Source organism: Colius striatus, chromosome 1, assembly GCF_028858725.1.
Source record: "Colius striatus isolate bColStr4 chromosome 1, bColStr4.1.hap1, whole genome shotgun sequence".
NCBI lineage: Eukaryota > Metazoa > Chordata > Aves > Coliiformes > Coliidae > Colius > Colius striatus.
In genome coordinates this window covers 70,551,230-70,576,926 of record NC_084759.1, presented here as the reverse complement: position 1 = coordinate 70,576,926, position 25,697 = coordinate 70,551,230, and the positions used below count along the sequence as shown (strand labels likewise).

The 25,697-nt window shown below is 40.0% G+C and overlaps 1 protein-coding gene across 2 annotated transcripts in view; it reads left to right on the top strand.

The window, feature by feature from the left end:
• The window catches only part of DHRSX (dehydrogenase/reductase X-linked), a 171,704-nt gene that overhangs the window by 103,275 nt on the left and 42,732 nt on the right, over nucleotides 1–25,697 (top strand). For both annotated transcript variants that reach the window (XM_061998544.1, XM_061998536.1), the window contains 2 exons: nucleotides 2,614–2,715; nucleotides 16,695–16,902. In XM_061998544.1, the coding sequence (XP_061854528.1) occupies nucleotides 2,614–2,715; nucleotides 16,695–16,902 (310 nt within the window). The remainder of the gene's footprint in view (nucleotides 1–2,613; nucleotides 2,716–16,694; nucleotides 16,903–25,697) is intronic.

The following is a 25,697-nucleotide window of genomic DNA, read 5'->3' as shown; positions in this document are numbered from 1 at the left end:
TTCAAAATATGTAAGGCTTATTAAAGCCTCATATTGTAAAACTAGAAACAAAAAGAACTGTTCTGTGAACTGTTCTGTGAAGGCTTTTAATAACAGCTATGATTGTCTCTCTTTTTTTTTTTTTTTTAGTTTAACTTGCTCTTGTGCCTGCAAGCCTTCCTAAATTCTTATTGTACAGACATACCATAAAGAGGCATTGCTGCTCACAGCCTCAGTTGTGACAGGTTGAAACAGTTTGGTGAACATCATTTGTGGGCCAGGGAAAATGATAAGAGGAAAGGTTTCTTACTGCAGCTTGGGTTGGAGCCTGTCTACCCAATAGTTGAACGTTCCTGTCAGAAAGGCTTTCTTTAGTGTGTGTAAAGAACTGTGTATCTTTCATTTATCCTTCTTTTAAAGTTTCTTTCCTTTCATAAGACAAGATGGGAGAAGCCATGTGCAAGGAAGAGGGTGGCTGTTCCTTCCTGTGGAGCACAGGGGAGCAGCCCTCAGGCCATGAGGTGGGAGGGTGGAAGGGAGTGGGGAGAACACTGAGAGGATCTGGAGCCCCAGTCCTCAGCTGTGGTAGCCAAAGCCATACTGAGGATCAGGCATCTGTGCAGAGGTTGCCACAGCTTAGGAAATCTGGGAGTGTTGAAATCAAACCAGACAGTAAAGATTCACCCTGCAGGGTCACAGAGGAGCATGGTTTGTACAGTCATCACCTTGCTTTCTGCTGGAAGTAGTCACTGGAGGTTGCTCGGTTGTCTTGCTTTAGGCCCATCTAGGAACAAAGGGCATGACAGGGAAGAGAAAAGTACCGAGGGCCTTTGGAACCCCCTAAGGACAGGGAGAGCTCACTCACCACTTATGGGCCTGGGCAAAACAGACAAGACTACTCAACTTGGGGAAGAAAACAAAACTTAATTTAATCTGCCATCAATAAAAAAAACCAAACCAAAGATAAAATACCCAACTGAAAACAATGCAGAGTAGGGCAAATGAGGAAAAGTACAAGCAACCTCTTTAAGATCCCCTTCCCCCAACTCCTCCCCTCTTCCTGGGCTTAGGTATCTGGTCCTCCTGCCGTGAGTGGTGCTGAGGGTAGGGAATGGGAGTTTCAGTCAGTCCTTTCTCAATGGCTCCTGCCGCTTTTCTCAAGGCAGGCCAACTCCTTGCCGGCCCTCCCTGCCCCAGCACAGATCCCTCACAGGCTGGGCAGTCCTGCATGGGCTGCTCCAATGTGCATTCATCTTGAGAGCTGCAGCTCCCCTCCACTTCCTCTGGGTCAATGTCCAAAACACTCACCCCCTCTGGCACAGTGTGCTATTTTTCTTGCTTAAAATATAGCTCATGGTGAAAGAAACCAAAGGCCTGGCATGCTATATGTATAAGTTCTAAAAGACCAAAGTAGGTGGATGAGGTCACAATTTTATTTCTGTTTCCTCATTGCAGAGTTTCTAAAGAATTTGAATTGTTTGTGTGGGGACAGTTTTCATTTCATAACTCTGGTTGTGGCTGTCGTGCAAGACAAGGCAACTGCTCTAAGAGTCAGGGGTTGAAAGCTCAACAACTGTAACAGGAGGAGAATTTTCATACCTGATGTGTTAAAAGTTATTGGGGAATTAAGTAATCCTTTTTATTTTAATCAATATTTTTTGTAGCGTTCTAGTGAACCTCAATAGCTGACAAATGCTTTGGACAAAGGAAGCTTTTAATAGAGAAGTGTGGAAATAGAAACATACCAGTGTTAAATATATTTTGAGACTCTGACACCCTGCCTCTTGACCAACCTTGTTGGAGTAGGCAAACTGCTGACCCCCTACCCCCTGCCACTCTGCCACTTGACAGATATTGGCAACATAGGCAGGATACTGCCCAAAGTATCCATGTTAAGTATAATCTTCTCCAATCACACTGCCAGAGCTAGAGCCAAAGGCCAGCATGACTCTTACCCAGAGTTGAAAGGCATTTACGTGGTGACCCAGACACCAAGTGTCCCTGGATGACCACCGGAGCTGTGGCATCAGTTAACGATGCCAGATTTGCTATCTGAGTTGCCGTGTGGGCACACTGTTGTTCATCTTTCCTACCCCCTCAATAAAGTCTTGTTTAATAATGTGTTATCAGACTCCATCACTGTTTGGGCCATGGACACTCAACAGATAATCTGGTAAAAATCATAGGGTAGCGTATTTGGCATCAGAAACACAGGGAAACATGTGGTGCCTGATGTGGCTTCCTCTCTTCCCATTCAATTTCTAGCTGCCATGTCTTGATCATCTTAGTACTGAAGAGCTGTGACCCCTCTTTCTAAATGATAGCAGAAGAAAAAACAGTAGGACTGGAATATATGTGCTCTGTTTGATACCATTCTTCACCTCCTGGCAGCAACACTCCTCATATTTGCCTTGTGAGGAATCAATAGTTTAAAAATAGAAATGAAGGAAGGAATGAGAAAGAAGGAACCTTCTGAGATCAGCTTCACTCATAATTTCAAAAATTATGGTTTATTTTTAAAATCTTTAGTTTCCTGGTGACATTGTCATAGGAGTCCTTCTTGATGTCTGTAAGTGTGGTTTTATATCATTGTAACTGACTTAACTCTGTTTTTGTTCTTCTCTTCTCTCCCAGTGGAGTTTTTATACTGTGATTTGGCTTCCATGAAGTCTATACGGCAATTTGTGCAGCAGTTTAAAGCAAAGAGTTGTCCACTCCATGTCCTAGTGAATAATGGTGAGTTTGGGTTTTTTTCTTCACATATCTATAGGGGAAGATGTGGCAAATGGGGCTCTTGCCTGGCACTTCACATTTCAATTTGGTTATCTGAGCCATACGGCAGGTTACAATATGACTGCATTAACAGGGATGTCTCTCTAGGACTTAAATTGTGCTTTTTTTTTGAGAGATTGTCATCTGAGCAGACTGAACACTTCAGTGTCACCCCTTCTCATGATATGATTGCAAGTCCTGTTCCTTTGCTCTGTTTATTTAGTTCTCCAGCACTAAAAATCATGTAACTGTGCAAGGACCTGAGCATCCCTAATTCATTTTTGTTTTAAAAAAGGAAAGGAAAGCTGTACTTTATGTCTGTAGAAAACCTGTCATTGCACCTTTATTTATTTCTCTCCCTTTATATTTTCTCTATATGAACACATGCATTTACTGGTGTTACATGCTGCTGTTCTCATTTTCCCATTTATTTGCATATATTTTTATTAAGATGCCCTAAAGGACATTTTCTGTTTTCCTGCACACTCCTCAGTCCTAGTGAGGGCAAATGTGCTGTAAATAAATGGGTTTGTTACATTCGTTGATGCCTTGAAGAGCTCTCAGGAACACAAGCAAATGTTGCAATAAAAATTCAAGAGTATTTTATTTCCTGATTGATATGAAACATTAATGAAATGTTCAATTAAATGTTCATTTTTATTTGATTAGTCAAAAAAGCCTACTGTTATTATTGTAATTGTGCAATAATTATAGGTAGTGGATATTTAATCCTGGTTACAAAATCTTTCCAGTTTTATATTCCTGTTTTTAAAGATGCAGAGTACAAACTGTTGCACAATGGGAACACTATTTGAAAAAAACATTATTTTATGTAAAAAGGGGTTTGAGATCTATGCAGCTGGGAGGCATCCCTGCCCTACACTGGCTTTCTGCATGAGCAAAGCCAGAACTGTGCAGTGAGGGCTTCAGGGCAGCTTCAAGTTATAAGAATGTAGATCTGTTAATGCACCTAACATGATACAAGACCAAAGAGTGTAGGCCCAAAGCTGCTTTTAAGAAAGAAGCTTGAGACTAATATTTGCCTGAATCAATCTATATTTTCATGACCTGCAAGGACATTTGATTTCACTTACACTTGGCTACCAAACACAGTTGGCAAGAAAAATCTGTTGTTTGAGAAAATCCTATTAGAAACTACAGTGAAATGAATGGTCTTGCTGGGTCTTTAACAGAATCACAGAGGTAACCATATCCAAGGCTGCTGTTGACTCCTGTTTTGGAATCAACTAATTGGTTAGTCTCCGACTATTACCTGGCAAGTCACTAGCCTCCACTTCTGAAACCTCTTTCTTGAGTGGTTTTTGTGATATTTTTCCCAGTCCTTTTTATTTGCTCTTGTAAATGATCTGTAGCATTTCGTTTTGTTACCAGCTTTGCAGTGAAAGCCCAAGTGATTTCTGAGTACACAAGAGGAAAGTGAATCTAATGGGGAAGAAATGTCCTAATGCAAAAACCTTTGAACAACTTCTCTTGGCCTTCCATCAGTGTTGAGCACATCCAAAAAGAAAGTTCTGATGTATGTGCTAATTGTTAGGCTTTTCTTTTCCCTTTTTCTTTCCTCTTTTTGTCATCTTTTTTTTCACTGTATTTCAATGCACTGAGGAAAAAGATTCAGTCCATTTTGGACTGTAGGGCTGGAGGCACTGCTCACTCAAAAGCCTCATCACAGTTGCCAGCTCCACTGTCTTCACCTTCCTAACGTTTTTTCTTCTGCTGATCCCCTGGACACAAACTTAGGTATCTGAAAGAGGACAATGCTTGCAATATTTAAATATATGATAAAAATGAGTTGTTGGGCATGTTGTCAGTAAGTATATATGCTTTCTGTCACAAAACTGTTGTCAATAGGAAGATGTTTCAAATGGCTGTTAGATGTCTTGCAGGACATCTCATAATGACATGATTGATTTTCTTATGTCTCAGTGCATGCATCTAGAACAGTAGGTTTCTTAATATCACCTAATATTTATCACAAATCTTGAAGCTCCACCGTACTTGATATGAAGAGGTATTTTTATTTTTTAGCATGTGAGAAAGAGCCTTTGGACCAGGCATCTGCATAATGCATTTGTAATCATATGCTTTAAAGAGTCTTACCCAGTCTTTTGCGGTTAGTAGGAAGTCTCCTTAGGTTTTTAAAATCAGACTGTATGTGGGTCACATGACTTCTGAATTAGATCATCAGCAACCTAGTAAGAATTTTTCAATCTTCATAGGACCAAGCATTTTGTTATCAAGGATTGTACCCTTTTATTACATTTCATGTAAAAATGTCACAGACTGTTACATTGCAGTTTTTTTGACACTGTTATTACTATTCTTTAATTGCATAAATAAAAATATTTTACATTGGTTGATAGAATCAGTTCTATACATTTTGTCTCCGTTATTGTGTATTCTGTATGTATGTGAAGGCACCTGATATTTGTTGTGGGCTTGTGTGAATCTATCAAAAAGCCAAACATTTCAAGATAAGATCAGGGAAGTTCTAACATTATTGTCATTCTTTAATCCATTCTTTAGTTGGCAACTAAGCAGAGCACAGCTACTTGCTCATCCCTCCCTACCCTCCACCTCCAGTGGAATGAGGGAGAATCCAAACAAGAGTAAAACATGTGGGATGAAATAAGGACAGTTTAATAACAGAAATAAATGAAAATATCATAATAAAAATAATAATAAAACATATGATAATAGTAGTAATTTAAATTATTTTTAAAAAAATTAGATAAAGAAGGAAAAAATAAACACCAAGTGATAATCCATGCAACTACTCACCACCTGCTGACTAATACCTGAGCAGCGATGCCAACTCCCTCGCAGTTTCTACACTGGGCATGACGTCCTGTGGTATGGAATAGCCCTTTTGGCTAGTTTGGGTCAGCTGTTCTGGTCATGTTCCTTCCCAGCTTCTTGTGCACCTCCAGCCCACTCACTGGCAGGGCAGGTTGAGGAAACATAAATGGCCTTAATGCTGTGCAAGCACTGCTCAGCAGTAACCAAAACATTCCTGTGTTATCAACATTCTCTTCAGCATAAACCCAAAACACAACCCTGTAGTAGCTACAAGGAAGGAAGTTAACTCTAACTCAGCCAAAGCCAGGACAATCGTATAAAGTCATACAAACGATGAAATTTTATTAAAGACAAGTGATTTGGCATGAATTACTGTATTAGGTAAATAATCAATGCTACATGTCTGACCTAAGACCATTATGAAATTCACAGTTTTCTAGGTCATTAGTGCTTTTTTAAAAAAAATTCTATCTCCATCATTTGTTCTCCGTCACCTGCCTCGCTCAAGGATCTATTTGGAAATTGAATTAATACTAAACTCTTGAATTTCAAACTATGATCCTATGGCTAGACACTCAGATCTCACAAAAATTTTGGTAAGGTTTATGTATCCAACTAATTCAGGTACTTCAAGAAATCTTACATGAACCTTTAGGGCATTCAAAATGGAGAATAGCACACTAGAGTCACCTCCTCTCTTTTTGTTACAGCTGATTGTAGCGTATACACTTAACTTTCTAATTTTAAAGGAAAAAATAGGTTGAATGCACATGTTATTTCAGCTGACAAATAAAGGTCTGTTGTTCCATTGTTATGCTTTCTGCATCAGTAATGTGCATGCTCAGCTCTTGAGTTTTGAAACAAACAAAACATATTAAAGATGCAAATAGAGTATTACATAAACATTTCTTTAAAAATACAATGTGCTAGTGCTGAAAAGGGAAAAATGCCATAACACACAAAACAACTTCATTTTCTGTGAAAAAAAAAAGTGGGCTATATAGCTGAATCGTGAGCCACAGAAGATGGATACAGTACAAGCAGTTTAGAAGACTTAATCTGACAGAAGGTTAGAGAATCTGACTTGTAGTCCACCAATTTGCAATTGGGTGCAAATTTTTTTGTTGTTTTTCTATTTTAAAGAACTATATCCTTGTACAATTGAAAAGCATGTAGGAAATTGCAGCATGCACAGTAGTGTAATTATTTAATATATTCACAAAGATAGTATTGCTGTTACAAACATTAGAAATTCTGCTGTCTTCCTGTGGTTGCAAAAGGGAGAGCTGGTAAAACACTTCATAAAATTCCATAGGCAGTAGTCACTGTTGCATGCCAGAGAGGTTTTTTTCTAAATAATCTTTTTCTCTGTGTGCTAGAAATTGTTTCTCAGCACCTTGTAGTTAATGTTTTTGCTTATATATTGTTTAGAGTACTTAATGATCTAAGATCAAGACAGCTAACACCAAAATCACAGCATCTTTAGTGGTAACAGAATACCTACTGATACTGAACATGCACAGTCTAACTCATTAACAATGGAATACCAACTACCTTCTCTGTCTTCTCTGTTGCAGTTTGTTGAATGGTTTGTGATTTTGGCAACAGATTGGGAAAGGAAGGGGAGAAAACAACTAGAACATTTAGTACATTTTGTGCCATGCACACACACAAAAAACCCCCAACAAAGAACTTAGAGATTTCATTATATTACTAGCCTATTGTAGACAGATTACAGTTAATATATTTCAGGGTGAAGCCTATCTAAGACAATTTAGAATCAATTTTTATGAATGGCCGGCTAATTCAGACATTTGTATTTCATCCTTTGAGGATCATCTGAGAAATCTCAGTCTCTTGATAGAATGAATAAATCTCTATAAGCTTCCCTCTTTAGTTCCTAGGGCAGAGAAAAACGTATCAGTGGGTAAGTATGTGAAATATGTTTATTTTGTTAAGTTACCTACACAGAGTTCAGCCATATGCAGTCCAGTCATAATCCTTTGCATGGAGCTATTTGAGTAGCCCCACAGTTGATGTCATGGTTGGTCACATATTAAATTATTCTTGTGTTTGAGTACATGTAGAATCAGATCTTCAGAAAACGTGTGAGATTTGGGAGGGGGGAACAAATGGATATATCAAACACAAACAATTTTTTAGGTACCTACTCATTCACAAGTATTAGTTAGGTTTAACAATAGTTATTTACATTATCACAGTACAATAAGATCTTGTCCCACCAGATTAGCTAAGAGCCATCTCCCCTCTCTTTAGCAGCTGCAGGATACACACATGATAAAATCAAAAAGAGAAACCCCAGAGCAGTGGAAATTAACTGGAGAAGGCTTTGATGGAAAGTAGTGAGGAGGGTTGCTATTGACTCTAGTGGAACTTGGATTTCATAAAAAATAATATTTCTCCTCCAGCCATGTGGGAAAGCTATACTGAGTTCAGGATCTGTTATCTCACGAAACTTGTTCCAGTGTCTTGCCAACAGCATCATGTTTCAACTTTATCCTTCCTTAAAGACAAATCTGAGTAATACATAAGCAAAGCTCAGATGGAAAAGGTGTAGAGGGACAGAGAGAGAGGAGGGCAAGAGGGCCTTTACCAGTATGTAATGGATACTAGATATTATAGGAGAGCTGGGTCTTTGGGAGATGTTTAATGAGCAGGAAAAGGTAACTTGAGGTGTTGGGGGGTCTGACTTAAAATGGATATTCCATGGAATATGGGCAAAATGAGAAGATTTGTAAGGACAGTAACATGCAGTATTAATGTGTTCTCAAATGAGAAGATACTCTCAGGGCTGTATGTTTTAAAGAAGCTCAGTGCATGACCCATGCCAAGATTTTTCAGGAGAGGCCACCTTTGTAAGAGAGGTGATTAGAAGGTATTGGGAGACTGGCTCATCACACACTGTTCTTTACAGGTATTAAATGCCTTGGTTACTGGAAGTAGCTTGTCTGGATACATGTGTCAGAGCACCATGATACTGTCAATGGTATCCAACCCAGCTTGTTCGGAGCAACTGCAAGTTTTGCGATGCCAACATTTACCCAGTGCTCAGGTTTTTAGCAGCAGTCATCAGCTAGAGCTTTTATTATACTTGAATAGTGTTATTTTCTGCTAGGGTGATACGTAGCCTATATAAAGATATCAGATTCCTTATAAAATGTTTATTTTTTATTAAAAGAACTATTAAGTTAGAAGAGTAACTTTAGGCTACTTCTGACTTTCAAACAGTAAGGATTTCATTCAGTAAAATCCTGACTTCTGTTTGATACTATCTTTGTCTTTCTAATTATTTCCAAAGCTTTTTCTGTGTTTGTGATATCAAACACTTTGTGAAAAGGGAAATATCTCAGACTCCACATGCTGCAGGTTCTTGACCCATTTCCTTTTATGCCTTGAGTGTGAATGTTTTATCAGTGGAAGACAGATACAAAAATTCATCTGTTGATGGATTAGGAAACCCAACCGGTTCTACTTAAGTGTGTAGAACATTTGCCACTGGCTTTTCTGAGAGGCAGGAGTGATCCATGTTTTATTCTCACCTAATCCTTTCATAGCTTTTAGGCAAAAAATATTTTTATACAGATTTCAAAACAAGGCATTTTACTTCTAAGAGAACCTCCTTTTGAATTAGAGAGCTGTGATTGACTTTCCTATTTTCTGATTATGAGTGGGATAACTCACCATTATGCTAACTCAGATAATCGGTTAGTGAACATATTTTTATGGAAACTAAGTATTTTTTTTTCTAGCCAGACCCAATTATGAATGCTCTGATTTATTTCAGTGTAAGAACAATACCTCAGTTATGGACCATGTTTTCTGGTTTTTAACTGTTCCTTTTTCCAGGGAACTAGCCTGTGCTTTCTGTGTTCACTGTGTAGCAGTGTGACATTGAATCAGAAAGTGAATCTATTCTTAAGGAGATACTTCAGCTTGCTCAGTTTTGTGCTGAACCTACCAAGATTTAGTTGTGCTCACAGTCCTTGAATGTGGATTGTCGTTATTTTTTCTTCTTTTCTTTTTCTGTAACCTATTGATAAAGTAAGAGCTTGTCTTTACTGGAAAGGTCCATTACTTTATCTTCTTTGGCAGAGTTAATTATAGTCCACTTCTCCCTTGTGGGCATTATAGGTAAGTCTGGGAGCACTAGCAGTAGACATTACTCAGTTTTCAGTTCCTTACTAGTTACCCAGACTTTTAATATTTGGACTAAGAATTTCCATGCCAAGTATTTGCTTTAGGCTGATTTATTTTTATTTAATCATTTGTAATGGCAGGTAAAAGAATTTATTTTTTTCCAACAATGATAAGAAAAATATCTTAGGGTTTTAATTTCACGATGGCAAATTTCTTTAGGAAGGCTCTGGTATAGGGATGGATTTGGAATGGGAACTTGAATGCTGTCTTTGTGTCAGAGGCAGTTGCACCTTTCACCACCCATATTCTCAGATGAGTCAAGTCAGAAGCCTGTTAGTCACTGCGGCTTGAAAATCATCTTTTATGTTTTAATCGCTATAAATATTGCCTGTACCAAGCATGTCCTGAGTTGAGACTGAGCAGGGAAAACTTGATGGCAATACGTTTGGGTTTTCTGTTTGAAAGACTTTTAAACAGAATTAAACTATGAATGTAGTATTTTTGGGTTTGACAGTGTTAGGTTAGTGGTTGGACTTGATGGTCTTAAAGGTCTTTCCCAACCAAAACAATGATACGACTCTATATATTATTGTTCAATATCAGGAAATTCATAAAAGGAAATTCGTAAGAAAGCAATTGTGGTGGGGGAGTGGAGCCAGGGGGAATAATAAGAACAAAGAGAGGCTTTAGGTATGTCTGAAGTGCAGGAGAGGTTTCAGTCAGAATTTGCAAGTACTTAGACGCCATGTAATTCCTGAGGATTGTGTCTTTATCTCAAGGACTAGAGTGTTGTGCACAAACTGATTGAACCTTTTTCTGCAGTGGGAGAGTTCTTGCATGAGCACTTTTTTGTGAGTTTACGGATGTAGATGAGAATGATGTTTCTTCTGTTTGGCCACTGACTTCAATGTAACACATAGAAATTAATTCTCATCTACCCCATGTCACAGCTGGTTGACCCTGAAGAATGAATGGGGAAGCTGGTAGGAGACTCAGAGCCATGAACTGTGGCCCCATAAGGAAATCAGACTCAGGGGCATGGGAAGGGGAAACTAAGCATGTGACTGGCAGATGCCTGCAGAATGCAGAGATCTATGAGATTCACACATAAAGGAGCTAGAGTGGCTGGGTAAGAAAATTAGGGAGAATGAACTTACTCTTTGCAGGGAAGTAGAGAGGCAGATGGTGCTGATAAGCATGTATGGGTCTGAGCCTCTCCCCTCCTTACTGCACACAGGCTGCGCCTTGATAAGATCAGTGTTGGATCACCGGGTTCTGGGGGTAGTGGATGGAGGCAAATGCAGCCCAGAGCTTTGGCTGGGAAGCAGCACATTGTCCTTGCTTCAACAGGGCTATGCATTTTTACCAGCACAGGGACTTGGGGAAGTTGTCAGGAAGGCAGTGTGCAGAAATGGCAATGGGCAGTGCAGAGCCCCTTGCAAGAAAGCAGGAGGCAGGAACCAGTGGGAACTTGGTCAGTGCTGGAGCAGAGGCTCAGGCAGACTACTGTGAAGGAGTTTTCTGGAAAAAAAGGCAGGAGAGATCAAACCCCCTTGGAGATGGTTCTCTGCCACAGCCTGAGGCTGAGTCCAGTCCGAGTGCTTCACTTTATCAAACCAGTTTTCACAGTGGCCAGTCTCCTTCAGGAGGTGATCCGTGCACAGGGCACTGTCTCACCACTGATGCCAAACTGGCTGACAGCAGATAACCTTTCATCTCCCCAAGGGTAAAATGCATTGGTGTGGACTAGGTGTCATCTAGGTGTCATTGTTATGCTGTGAAGTAGAATTCCTTGCTTTGCTTCAGTTTCCTCCCAGTTTGCTTAGAAAACTGCATATGCGTGTGTACAGAGATCCAGAAGATATCAGGGAATGCAAGAGTCTGAACTCCTTCAAGGGAGATAGGAAATATTGGGGAGCTGTACCGAGCTTAATTTGTATTTTTGTGTTTTACTTCTTCACTGTTTGAACTTTTGCCTTTTCAGCTTTCATATACTGTTAATCTGGCTTCTGTGTGTGGTGCTGTCTAGATTCAGAACACTCTTCTGGGATACTAGTAGGTGTGCAGCATGCCAGTAGCACTGGGCTCTGGGTTACAGATGTAGCTTAGAAAGCAGTGCTGTAAATTCACCACTCTGCAGTCCAAAAGAGGCATACTTGTAAAGCAGTTATGTGGGTACAGTTGTGTCTTCAGTAGGCACTTCTAGGGGCAATTCTTCTAAGGCATTGCACCTTCTTTTTGCTTCCTAGCCAGGAGAGACCCACAGGACAGATGTATTGTGAGGTAGCATAGCGCAACTCAACAAGGTAGAACAAGCAATCTAGTATAGGCAACCTAAACAGGAGATGTTACTCCACAATGATTGGGATGTTCAGTCTGCTATAGCTGTCCTTATTCAGGAGAGAAGTGAGCTATGCAATTTTGTACGTCCACCCACATGTTATACGTTTTATAGATCCACCCACAGGTTATTGGATATATTAGTGTGCAGAGCACAGTAGTTTTGACACTGTTAAATGAGGTGGGTCACCAGGTGTGGCTTCACTTATGGGATAGAAACTGCTGCTAAATGAATCAACTACACCAGTACAAAGCCTGTACAGAGAAAAGGCTTTGTGCTTTTACTTGGAGTTACTGCTTCTATTAATTTTTCCCCTTGGGAACTTCTTTGGTGCAGTAGGTATCTTCCTTGCAAATAGGAAGGATTGGGTGAATGTGGTTATATAGTTTCAACTCCTGCTATGAAGGTGTTACATATAAGTTTGTGCAGCTGACCTCATGCATTGTCTGCCCAGCTCTTGGGTTGCAGAGGATAAAAGGACTTGCAAGTAAGCTCTCCTGTGAGCCTGGCTGAGAAGGAAGACATTTTTTTCTGTACATGAAAAAGATTTAAAATCTTCTTTTGTAGTGAGCTTGAGAGAACTCCCTTTAAAAACCTCTAAGTAGCTCACTGTAAATAAATCTAGATGAGTGAAACACCTGCATTTTTAAAGCTCTTAAAATACATTATGTAATGTAAGTGAAGGATGTCTTTGCAGTGGGAGGTACAGGAATTATAGCTATGTAATTCATCGTCTACAGTCCAGACAGGCATGGTACAAATTCTCCTATATAATCCATATATCTATAATATTTACAACTATCATAAACTTTTTGGTTATGCTGTATTCAGTATCAGATCCATTATGCTCTTAAAATCACATAAGACTAATTCACGGATGGATCCCCAACCAAAAGTTCCATTAGAAAATTGTATAGAAAATTATGATAAATGACTGTTTACAAAGACATTTCTCTTGAGATGTAGTCATTCTTTGAGGGAAAAATATGACGATTGCCTAGTCATAAAAGTAAAAAAGGATAGAGTATTTTAGTCATTGTAACTACTTAAAACGTAACATATTACAATAACTGCCTAACTGCAGCACACAGGATTATATGACTGTATCTATAAGCACAGTTCAGCATAGTTATGCAGCAAAATACTTTCTTTATTCTAATTTATTTCTCCTCTTGCAAAATCACATAGCAATGTGTCATTAGGTAGTTTTCTGCATACACACTGTCAGCTTTTTGCCCGAATATTTCAATATCAGCTAATCAATTACAAAGTAAAAGCTCATGTTCAGCTTGTTACTTCATTTTTTAATACCATGCCAATACCAGTGACATTTCATAAAATGCATTTTCTGAAAACAATCCAGCTAAAGAAAGAAAAATGCATAAGAAAGTTGTATCAGAACTCGGGTGTTTGATATTAATGGTCTCAGTGGTGCTACTTCAAATTTCACATGTGCTCCAAAAATCTGAGGAGACTGACTATTGATAATTAAAATCAGAAAGATACTGGGTTGCATGAATTCCATTCCAGAAGAATATGCAAAATCATTCTTAGTTTACAATGAAGAGGTTAAAAAAAAAGACATCATTTTTTAATGTTTCACGTAGTCTTGGATTAATTGAAAGAATTAAAAATAGAAGCAGCTTTCATTCTTTGTTACCATTTGAGGCCCTTGAGTAAAGCTGATGATGTTTCTGGAGAGAAGAAAATCAATAGCATGCCACTTTTAGTATCTACTGAATGTTAGGTAGTTAATAATTTAAAAAAGAGAGCTCACTGCTACGCTTACAAGCTTTTTCCTTTTGTCAGAGAAGCAGACAGGTTCAATTGCCTGTTGGATATTCCTTTGTACAGTTGCTCTCAGTGAATTAAAATAGCTTCTCCTCAAATAAAAGAAACTGCCCTCAAATTGCAGGGCAAGATTTTTTTATAGCCTTGATATGAACCACCTCAAAGATGAGAACTCTTTAGGAAAAAAAAAAAAAAATTAGTCTTTCAAAGGTGTTTTGGATTAGTATTATTTGACCATCTCTTGAAGACAAAGAGGGAATTTTAGTAGCAACAAATGGAAGCAGAGGTGATTGTGCCTGCTCAGGGACTTGAGTGCGATTTCTACTCAGATGAAGTTCCTGAAGAATGATCAAAATATCATTTTTAGGAATATGTGTCTTACCAGTTGTGCATTGCATGACTGAATTTTTTTTCCATCTCCTGACCTCCATCTGGTTTTTGCTTCCAGGACGTGGAGCACAGATGGTGGAGACTAATTGGGGTGGAGGGCAAAGCCTCTATGTGCACCTGAAATCCCACACCTCTCTGGAGGTTGAGGGGTCATTGCTGTAGCACAGGCATCCTCGAGGCTCCTGTGAGTGGTGGCAGCCTCTCTGGGTTTGCCTGCTGGTTGTGATGCAAAATTGATTGTCTGTAGCAGCTACCTACCACAATTCTCTCCAGACAAATTCTTCCATTCCTCCGTCTGAGTTAGCCAACAGAAGTGTGTGTGTGCATGGAGGGGGTCCTATAGCAAGCCCTGCAGCAGCCCTGGCAGATACAGAAGCAGTTTTGGTGTTCACATCAGCTTTCCTGTGCCAGGGGTGTTTTGTGTTAGCTGCGTTTTCTTGGGCTTGCATTTTAGACTCTCCAAGTGTCAGAGGTTTGGTGGGCAGGATGGGCCTCAGAGAGATGCTAATCATTTACTTGTACCATCTCCAGAGATGCAGCAATGTTCCCATCTGCCTTCCAACAGATGCTAAGCTCTGTCTCTGCTAAAACTTGCACTATAACAAACTGAGACTTGGTCTAGAGGATTGGGGTTAGTTGTCCTTCGCACTATTTTCTTCTTCCCGGAAGACAAGACGAAGTCACAGCAGGGCTTGTCTCACATTTATGGCTGTCCATAACCCTTATGCCAGTGCTTAGTCCTGGCTGCTGTACTGGATGTCACTACATGCTGCATATGCAGATTGTGCAGGAAATGGAAACCTGTTTCCACCTCGGTGAGCAGTTGCACCATGTATCGAAGTAAGTGCTGCTGAGGCAGGAGAATAGAGAGGGCTAGGCGACCAGACACCCTCTAATTTGCATCTTCCCCTTGTTAAAGCTGGGATTTGACATGCAGAGAAACCACACCCGGCAGCTGGGTTTTCCCATCACTCAGAGGCAACTGGGAAAGTGGCTGTGATGACAGAGAGAGATGCCAATCGGAGCTTTTGTAAAGCCCCATCATGTAATTTGTGTTGTGTTTCTTTCATCATACTGTCAGCATCACTCATGCTCTTTCCTAAGTTCTCTGGATGTTTGATCTGCTCTCATCTCTTCCCCTCACACTGCTTTTCCTGTTGCTCCGTTAAACAGTAGGCAGCCACAGGTGAATCACTTTGGCTGTTGACCATGCTAAAAAGATCCTGGAAATACCTCCTCTTCAGCCTGAGCAGCATTAATGAATCAGGACTGCCAGGTGATGGGAACCCCCCAAAGAAGGAGTGGTGTGGGTGCACAGCATAGGCAATTTAAAATAGTCATTTAATATATCACCATCAGGCTGATATCAAGAAATGGGATGTTGAAGGCTTTTTCATGGATACATGAAGTAGCACAAGGATTCAGCTGACACTCTCATGTCTGTGAGCAGAGGTGGTCTTTCTGCTGTGTCATCTTCATGTGTTTTAGAGAGAAGACAAATGGCCTACAAGATTATGCTCCGTAAGCCACGTCCATCTACATTTAAATTACAAAGGTCGAGTCCACTTGTACAGTAATAAAATTTTAATAAAATAAGAATAATTTATAACAGTCAAATCCACATTATAATTAAGCAGGATAGCTATCCCCCACACAGCCTCAGTACATTATATAATTTATACATGAGCTCAGGATTCTCTGAAAGATGCTGAATTCAACATTGCATGTTAGGGATGTAGATACTTATTTTAGGCACTGAATTTGAAAATTGTGGTTTGTAGAAATATATGCAAAAATATTGCCAAAATAAGCATTCAGAAACTCATTTCAATATGCAGCTGCTTGTAAACACAGTAATTAAGATATATTGGGTAAATTTACTACATCGTTTCTCACCCACACCAGTGAGACAGAAATTACAGATTTGAGACAAAGGCTCAACAGATCTTTAAACTCCAGCCAGGACTCAGCAGAAAGCCACCTGGGAGAGCAGGTCTGCTGCTTAGCCTGGTCTTGTCTCCACTGCTCTGAGCTCTTTGATGAAGATCTTTGTTGAGATCACCCACCTCTCACCTATTGTAGATAGATTAATTGTTGTTGGGGATCTGCAGCATTGCATTCTGTTGCCCTAGCAATGGGTTAACACAACTTCTAATGTCTTCAAAACACTTTTCACAAGTGAACTCCTTTATCCTCGAAGTCCTGCAGGGAGAGAGACAGGGAGAGTGTCAATCTGCCTGCTTTCTGGATAAAGGAACTGAAGTGGAGGTTTTGACATTTTTCTCAGCGGGAGTCAATCAGTGTTGGCTTTACACTTCACATGCCATCACCAGTCACTCATTGCTCTAAATGCCGTGTTTACACTCTGCAGCAGGAGATATGTGCTCCTTTTAGCTTGCCGCTTTGAAATAAATCAACAGGTTTTTGCCTCTACTTTCTCCTCCAGCTGGGGTGATGCTGGTCCCTGAAAGGAAGACAGAGGATGGATTTGAGGAGCACTTCGGCTTGAACTACTTGGGACACTTCCTGTTGACTAACCTCCTCTTGGATACGCTGAAGCAATCAGGAACGCACAGTCACAACGCTAGGATCATCACTGTCTCATCAGCCACCCATTATGTAGGCAAATTGCACCTGAACGACTTACAAAGCAGGTACTGATCCGTTTTTGGTATTTGCTCCTCTGCAGTAAGTAAGTAAGTAAGAAAGGGTGTGCTGATATCAAAGTCCAAGAAAGAGTTGTTACTAAATACTGAATGTGAGGAGCTTTTTGTTTCTTTTTTTCCTTTTTACTGGTGATTCTCAATCAGTTGCATAATATCTTTCAGGTTTGAACAAAGCTTTCAGCCTTCAGTCAAAGATACAAATAATTCATAAGCTCATAAAATGAGCCTTTTATTCTGAACCTTGAAAGCCTTGCTTCCTTTCTAATGCTTAGACTGTGGTGATGGTTGCAGTGTAGAGCCTGGACTCCTCACTGCCTTAATTAGGGAGACTCTCAGTAACTGGGATATTTTAAAACAGCTTGGGTAAATGCTAATAGACTTTGTCCGCAAAAGAATGTATACATAAAGGCCCGGATCCTGCCTGGTAATGGACGCAAACAGATGCCATGAGGCTGCTGACTTGGCTTGGGGAGGGGGTGCAGCTAGCCATACCTGCCCAGCTGCCTTGCAGCTTTACCTAGCATACATGCTGCCAGCTGCTCCTCGCTCTTCAGCAGCTGTGCCTGCTGGGCTGCAGCTCCTGCCACACCATCCTCTCTTCCCTCCGTTCCTGACCTCCGCCTTGCCTCGCCCCACTCCCAACATCCCAGTTCCCCTGATTCTGCTTCCCTTGAAGGCCTTCTTGAGTTTCCCCCACCAGCCTCCCAGCCCTGGGCTGTTATCCCTCCCATCCCCGTGGTGTTTGACCTCTCGCACACAGGCCCAGTAATTCCCTGCAAATGCTCTTCTCTGTGTCACCCCCTGTGCGTCTTTAAGAGCTAACCAAGATCCAACTGCATGGCCATCCTGGATTTTTAACCCAGTAAGATGTGTGAAAATGCATGGCCACATTCTGTCCAACTACTTTCACTTAGGAAGACTGTAGGTGAGTGTCTATGGGATATTTCTCAGGTTAGGAAGACATCAAATGATGTGATAAACATCTCTGGTGTCATACGGGAACCACGTAGAGCTGTTTAGTTAATTGAGGACTAGGCAGGGTAACTGATACATTTCAAAATTTCCCCATGGATTCGTGTGTGGCAATAATGCTCTTACTAACAGGCTCAAACAGAGCCTGTCTTCTGATAGGCTCCGGAGCATTCCTTCCATGGAGAAATTCTCAGTCCTTTGACAGGGACTTCAGCATTTGTTCAGAGGCACCTGGCCAGAGGTGGGAACAAAGACTGAAATCAAAGGGCTGGGCTATTTCCAATGCAGACATTTTACATATGAATGCTGCATTAGGCATGTCAAACTTTCAATTTGACTTCTGATTACATACTATGCTATCAGTTTTATTGCAGGCACATTGTTTAAACTCTGTAGGGCAGTCGCAGTTTAATCTCTTGCTTGTAAAACAACCGGAAGAAATTACTCTTACCCTTCACTGCATGTATGTATCTGTTGTCTCTGGTGGGCATGTGCTGGATGGCACCACACAAGGGGGCTAAGGGGATTGTAATTAGTATTTCTTTGGGTTAAAGTGCAGAATGCAAAATTAAATGTGGCTGTTCTGTGTCCCTAGATAACAGTAGGTTTCTTGATTATAGGAAAGACTTGCACTGTGCCTCTTTAATTTTGGATAATCCTTACCTGAGATTCATTATTATTAACTCATATTTTAAAGAAACCAGAAATATTTCAGTTAGGAAAATTACAGTTAAGCATGAACATGACCAATCTGATGTAAAAAATAATAATATACTGGTGAGATTTACCTGCAGCTTTTGCACCAAAGTCTGCCCTTTACATTTCAACTTTATTGTTGTAAGAATGTCCCTAAAGGACAAACTCTGGCAGTTATTGCCTACTCTTTCCCACATGGCTGCTCTGAATCACTCAGGGGCAACAGCAGTGCCTGTTTTCTGAGCACATAGGCATACTGGTGGGACCCTAAGGGGGTGGATTCAGTTCCTAACTTTTTCTTGGGTCGGGTGGAAGAAGATACTCCTGGTTTGGTTTTTTTTCAGCCTAACTGCCTATAAGCCTCCACTCAGGTAAATAGTTATTGTATAAACAGTGCTCCTACAGGAGGTCGCTTGTGTGTTTGAATGTGTGCCCACAGTGTGAGAGAATGGTTTACCAGCCCTGGGGAGCTGGTGTGGGGTACCATCCAGATACAGGCATTGCCTCCACCATGGGTCCTTGGAGACACCTCCTGATTCAGAGCAGCATTTAAAGTCTTTAACAGTTGCAGTAAAGCCACCCATGGCAAGTACTGTGGTGTGATCCTGTTCCGTGAATTGCCACAGTTTCACAGTGATGCTGTCTCTCATTTATGCTGTTTGTGTGAGTGGGAAATCTCTCTAAAAATGTTATACTGGCTTTTTCCTGGTTTCTAGTTGCACTGGTTGGGCATAATTCATTTCACAACTTGAGTATATGTTCTCAGCTTATCTAGTAGTTAGGACTACAAAGAAGGCAGTAAAACAATAAAATAGTTTGGAGTCACAATGGAGACAGGAGGCCATATCCTGTGCTGGAAAAATTACCGGTGCCAGCAGACTGAATTATTTTGTCTCATTATTCCTAGATTTTGCTTGAGCTGAAGTCCAAACTGGAGGTGAGTGATAGTGATGGAGGTATTTATCTATGAAACATGGCAAAGAAGGAAAGATGGAAGGCTGTCTTGACATAGAGGAGACAATAAATCAACGTTCTGCTTTAGCCCAGATTTTTCTAAGGGATCATTTCCCACTTAGGAGACTCTAGGTTGGCTGTCACAGTTGTGGCCATCACTCTGTTGCCTGTACTTGCTGCTCAGAGATGTGCTCTGAAGCCAGATGTCATCCATATCACAGTGACCACAGAGCAACAGCATATCAAATAATTGTTAGAAGGTCTGTCCCATAAATGATATTAAGTGCAGCTGGTGTTAGTCTTCTATGTTTCCTCTTTGTTTTGTTTTCTGCCATTTATCCCATGTTTCTCTTTTCAGCTCCTTTTTGGCCAGAGGGCTATTTTTTTTTTCTTGATTTTCCTTACGTTTTACTTTTTTTTTCTTCCTTTCTTATCTCTCTCTTCATGCCTGTCTACTTGATTTTTATGTTCATAATATCATCTTCATCCATGTCTTTTGAACTTTTTTGTCTCCATTGCCTTTTCCCTCCCTGTCATCATTTTTTCATCCTTTTTTGGAGGGGGGTGTGTGTATATGTGTGTTTGTGTGTCTTCTTTCTGCTCATCAGTTTATTTCCTTCTCTCTGTGTATCTTTCTCTTATCTTCTCCTCCTACCTTCTTCCCTATTTCTTCCCCGTGAATGTCATTTTCCCCCCTTCCTGTCCATTCCCTTTATACACAACAGTAAAAGAGACAAAGCATGGGTACATCAAGGCAGGACAGAGCTTGTTCCAAACTGGCAGGGCATAGCTTGTTTTATGTGTGTTATTGAAAATGCAAATATACGAGAGCAATGACTCTTCTCCCAGTTCTTTTGCTGAAGGATATATGAAGAACATCAAACACCTTTGTGGTCTTTTAGATCCAGACCATTTTCAACAGCAATCACATGAGTCGACAAGGGGATCCCTAAGGCAAATCATTTTCCTTTATCCCTACTTTGAATATGACTATTTTCAAGCAGGTGAAAGTTTAACAGAAACGCTATCTATCTGCAAACGTTTCAACAGTTGGTGATTTCAGCAATTGCATGCTGAGAGTAGTACACTGTGCACTCTAACAGCATGACTGGGATGGCCTTTTCTCCTATTTTGTCTGCCTGAAATAATACTTTCAAAAGTGATAGGTGAAAACACGATGGTCATAAGAGAATACGGCTAGCTGATGTTAGCAAAAGCTTGGAGAACATTTTGCCATCCTCTTGGGTTGAGATAGACTTGAAAGTTCATGCAGTGAAGTTCATGGTGGGCTCTTACAAGGCTGGGATGGAGGGTACTCCTTCAAGTAATCTGCCTACCAAAGTATGAACATTTTTAGGAGAATAAAGAAAAAAAAGGCCTTATTCTCTTTTTCAGACTGTGTGTCACACCTGAATAGTTTCCCTTTCCCAGAGTTTAGCATCCTTGTATGTTCTGTCTAGTTTTTTGTCACTAACTGTTCCTTTCATCATCTCCTCTTTCTGCATGCCAAATGGGCCTTGTAATGCTATGAATCATAGATCTATGAACTCCAGGGCCACAGTAGCACAGCTCCTTTTCTAGTTCACATCTCCTGCATACTCAAGAATACCTAGTCTTATTTTTTCTCTCTCTCCTCAGTTCTCCAACTGGAGAAGGAGATGACGGTTTTGGTAACTCTCCAAACTAGTACAACCCCTAAATAATTTCTGGGGTTTTTTTCCCTGTAGCCCTAGTGCATGAGTCATGTCAGAGACAAGAGAGATTGAATGAAAGGAATTGCAAAAATCCCAGCTGCTACATGTGCACCCTAGCTGGTGTAAAATAGCATAAACAGCTCTGCCCAGGACCTGGGAGGATACTGGGGAGACCAAGCAGCTCTGATTAATCTCTTCTGTTAGGCAACTCATAAGGGACATAGCAGGATGCATCATGTGCTGGTGAGACTTTGCTGTCTAGCAGTGTCTGGAGACCCTCTGTTCTTGGATGAGTGGTGTCCTTCATCTTCACTTCATGCGTGTATGTAATGTGTGTTGTTAAATTAAGTTGTATTGAGTTTGGGCAGAACATTCGGGATTTTGTCCCATCAGCACCACTGAGATTTTGAAAAAAAAATTCCATAAATAGCAATGAAATGCTGAAATGTCAATTAAATTTGGAAAATATTAATCCGTTTTTTTCAGACAAAAGCATTTTATTTCAGTGATTTCTGAATATTTTAATTGGCCTGTAATTGTCCTTATGAGCACATCATCATTCACATTTTGAAGTATAGAGTTAATCAAACTGAAATTGCAAACCTTTAATTTCTAATTCATCCTGTTGAAGGAAGGTATCTCTACAAGTTTCAAATTACTTTTTTTTTAAGCTGGTAATTTTTCAAAAACACATTTCTTTCACTAAAAATGACTTAATGAGTCAACTTTTTTTTTAAATGAGAAGCTTTTTTTTTAAAAAAAAAAAAGTTGGTTCCTCCAGTGCCTTTTCACAACTGACCTGTAACTTACAGTTTCTTAACTCTCTCTGACTAGCAGAAATTATGAGATGTACAGTATCTTCAATCCAAGAAAAACCAAACATGTAGCTGATGTAGCATAGTTCTATTGTTTTATTTCCAAATTTTCAAATAATAAAGGAAAATTTGTAAAAAGAAGTTGGAGATATTTTATATACTGCACTTCTATTTGTTTTATTTGTTAATCCATTTTAGTCAGTACAGGAGTCTTTCACTGTTAGCTATAAATAGCTGTGTCACTGGACTGCAGAAATGGTAAGCATAAAAGATTCTGCTAGACTGTAAAAAAGATACATGTTGTTACAGATTTGTTTTTCACTCGAAGAATATACAGGGGTTATTTAAGCAGCTGACCCACAATGACTTTTATCGCATATTCTGGTACAATTTGCAAGATAAATCAAGTTCCCTTGACAGGACCAAATACCAACTGCAGCACACTGCTACATTCAGTTAAATATGTCCTTCCTGCAGCAGGTTACCAAGCTTTCCTGCCTAATAGTTAGATGATAAGTATTCAAATGTTTAATGCACATACATAAGAGTATTTCAGTCCTTCTTTGCAACAAGCAAAAGGATTTGCTGCTTTGCAGAATGATCCCTTACGTTTGCAGCAATTAGCATTCGTTGCGAAAATTGACTTTCTGGCCTGAAAAATGAGTGTACTGGTAAAGGCACAGATCTCAAATTCTATAATTTTTTCTTTTCTATTTTCTTCTATTTTCTTTTCTTTTTTTAAAAAAAAGCTGTTATATCTACAGAGCAATTAATCTATCCAAGAGACAGAGTTTTATATCATCTGCAGCAATTGTTGTGTTGCAGGCCACAGGTAATCCCTATCCATTCCTGCAACAAATAATGGAAAATTATTTAAGTCAGGATGCCAACTTTGGATAGTTTTAATTTTACGTGTATTGGTGTATTTTTGTTCTGTCTAATCAAAAGACTTTTTGGGTTCGTTAGTTTCTGAGGAACAATGACACAGTGTAACACCACTGCCACAAGGTAATGCCGGGCTTTATTGTATTCAGGGAACTTAAATGTCACTACTGTGTGTGTCACAATATTAAATTCCTTTTGTGTAAAAGTAATTAATGGTCTTAACAAGGGATTATTAGTAATAGTTAACGATTTAATGGGACACAGTGTTTCTGAACCAGTTCAAAATTGCAACACGTTGGGAGGTATATGATATATGGGTGTTCCTGCTATTCAGCCTCTCCCTGGTTGGGTGGGAGAAGTCAATTCTCTCTGACATGTGGGACAGTGGATCTTGTAGATGTGCTGTCTTCCAAAACAGCAGGATGGTTCAATAGTAATTTGAAAGTTAATGTACTGCACTTGTGTGACAGAGAAGGCAAAAGGGAATTGTGCAGAATGCAAAGTGGAGATAGCCTCTCACCCTTGAGAGGGGAAGGTTAGTTTAACATCTCCCTGTGAGCAGAAAGACATATTAAGGCTGAATGAACCTTAAAAGCTTTGGAGTTCAGGACCCGGGTGATTATTCAAATGGTTTTAGCATTCTTTTTAATTGACTTAACTGACACCATCCCCTCAGCACCTTTTCAATGGAGTTGTTCTTCCAGCTGCCTTTATAGATGCCTATAAATCCCTGGCATAATGCATGAAGAACTAGTCAAAATGATCAGCTAACCTTCCACAAATCCGCTCTGGGTTGAGGCCTGCTATTTTTCCCAGTTCTTCACAACTGCATGTCCATGATCTTGCCACACACATCAAGGACTGAAGGGTGTAGTGGATGCAGGCAAAGGCAGATTTCTGTCTCTGTGATTACAAGTGATAACTTTTTCTCTGCTCCCCATCCTAAACCTCTTCTTTCAGCAAAGAACTTTGTCTGTTCAAAAGCAGACCAAACAGCTGAATACTTAAAAACCTGTGAAGAAAAAAATGGTGTTTAGATTAAATCAAGTTTTCTAGTAAAAATGTGAGGTTTGTGAAATGTATACTTTCTGAATAATATAAATCACCATAAAAATAAAATATTTTAGGCCCCAGGAGTTTTAACACTGCCTGAATGTCTTATACCGTAGTAGCTTTCTTGCTCCATTTCTTCTGTTCTCATTATATGTCAGGTGCTGTGGTTGCCCTTCATTTCTTGTCATAGGAGATGGAGATTGGCTGTACACAGCTCTGTGTCAGCCTCCCAAGAAGGACAGAGACTGAGGAGAACTGCATCTCACAGTAGCTTTCTGAGTTGCTCAAGAGCTTTTAACAGTGATCACTGAAAGACAGAATCACAGCATCTTAAGGGTCGGAAGGGACCTCAAAAGATCATCTAGTCCAACCCCCTTGCCACAGCAAGACCATCTACAGTAGGTCACACAGGAACTTGTCCAGGTGGGTTTTGAATGTCTCCAGAGAAGGAGACTCAACAACCCATCTGGGCAGCCTGTTCCAGTGCTCCATCACCCTTACAGTGAACAAATTTTACCTTATGTTTCTTTGGAATCTCTTATATTCCAGTTTATACTCATTGCCCCTTGTCCTATCATCGGATATCACTGAGAACAGCCTGGTTCCATCCTCCTGATACCTGCCCTTTACATTATGACACTGCAGAAATCTTCACATTGAAATACGAATTTTGCATTAAATTTTTTTATTCTCAGATAAAAGGAGAGGGAGAGGGGGAAGGGGGATGTGTGTGCTATTCACTATCTCAATTGCTAAAAAAAATTGAATCAGTCTGCCAAAGCAGCAATATCTTCTAATTCTTCTTTCAGTGAGGACTGGGGCACAGCAGCTGTGTGACTGTGTGTTTTTCAGAGTTTAAACATGAAACTTCTCTATTTCCTGGAAAGCCAAACCTGCCTGACTTTGCTTGCTTCTGGTGTTTGCTAGTGGAAGAGATCTCATGGGCTCTGGCCCCAGGCCATGCCATGACACTTCTTAGGATATCCTTGGTTTTCCATTACTGATTTCTGTTTACAGTGTTTCAGGGTAGCACGGTATTGGGAAATTTATAAAACAAAACCCAAACCCAACTCTAAGTCTACAAGACTGAGAGAGGAATTACTGTCACTCTCCCTTGTGGTACTTTGAAATAACCACTTTGCAATTCTGGCTGTGGACTACTTTGACCCTCTGTGTGTTATTCTTTTCTTGCTCTTTTTTTTTTGTTTGCTGAAATGGGCTTGTTTATATTCCTTATGTAAGGCTCCCTTCCTTCACAGGCCTCTTTCATAGGCTTATTTAAATCCTATATTTTTTCTGAGAGCAGCTGAGGGCCACTGATGGTGTAAGGTCTCACATGAACAAAAGCCTTTCCTGCCATGTCTGGACTATGAGTCATTTTGTGGATGCAGAAAATTTCCACATTGTGAGATCTTCTATACCTGTTGGAATTTAATCTTTATTTCTTCTTTAACCTAAAAAGATCTTCCAGCAGAAGGGAAGACTTCTCATGACTGTTTTTAACATCATGAGCTTGTACCTTGTCTTAGTTCATGCACTAGGAGTTAGTCAATTTTACCTCTCAGTTGAAAGCTATGATAGTCATATTCTCAGTTCATAAGAAAACTTTGAAAAACCAGAAGTTGTTAGATTGTTTCAACATACAGAGACAGGTGTTCAAAATTATTTTATTGAGCTAGGCTTGATAATCTTGTGTTGCTTCTGTACACAGAGA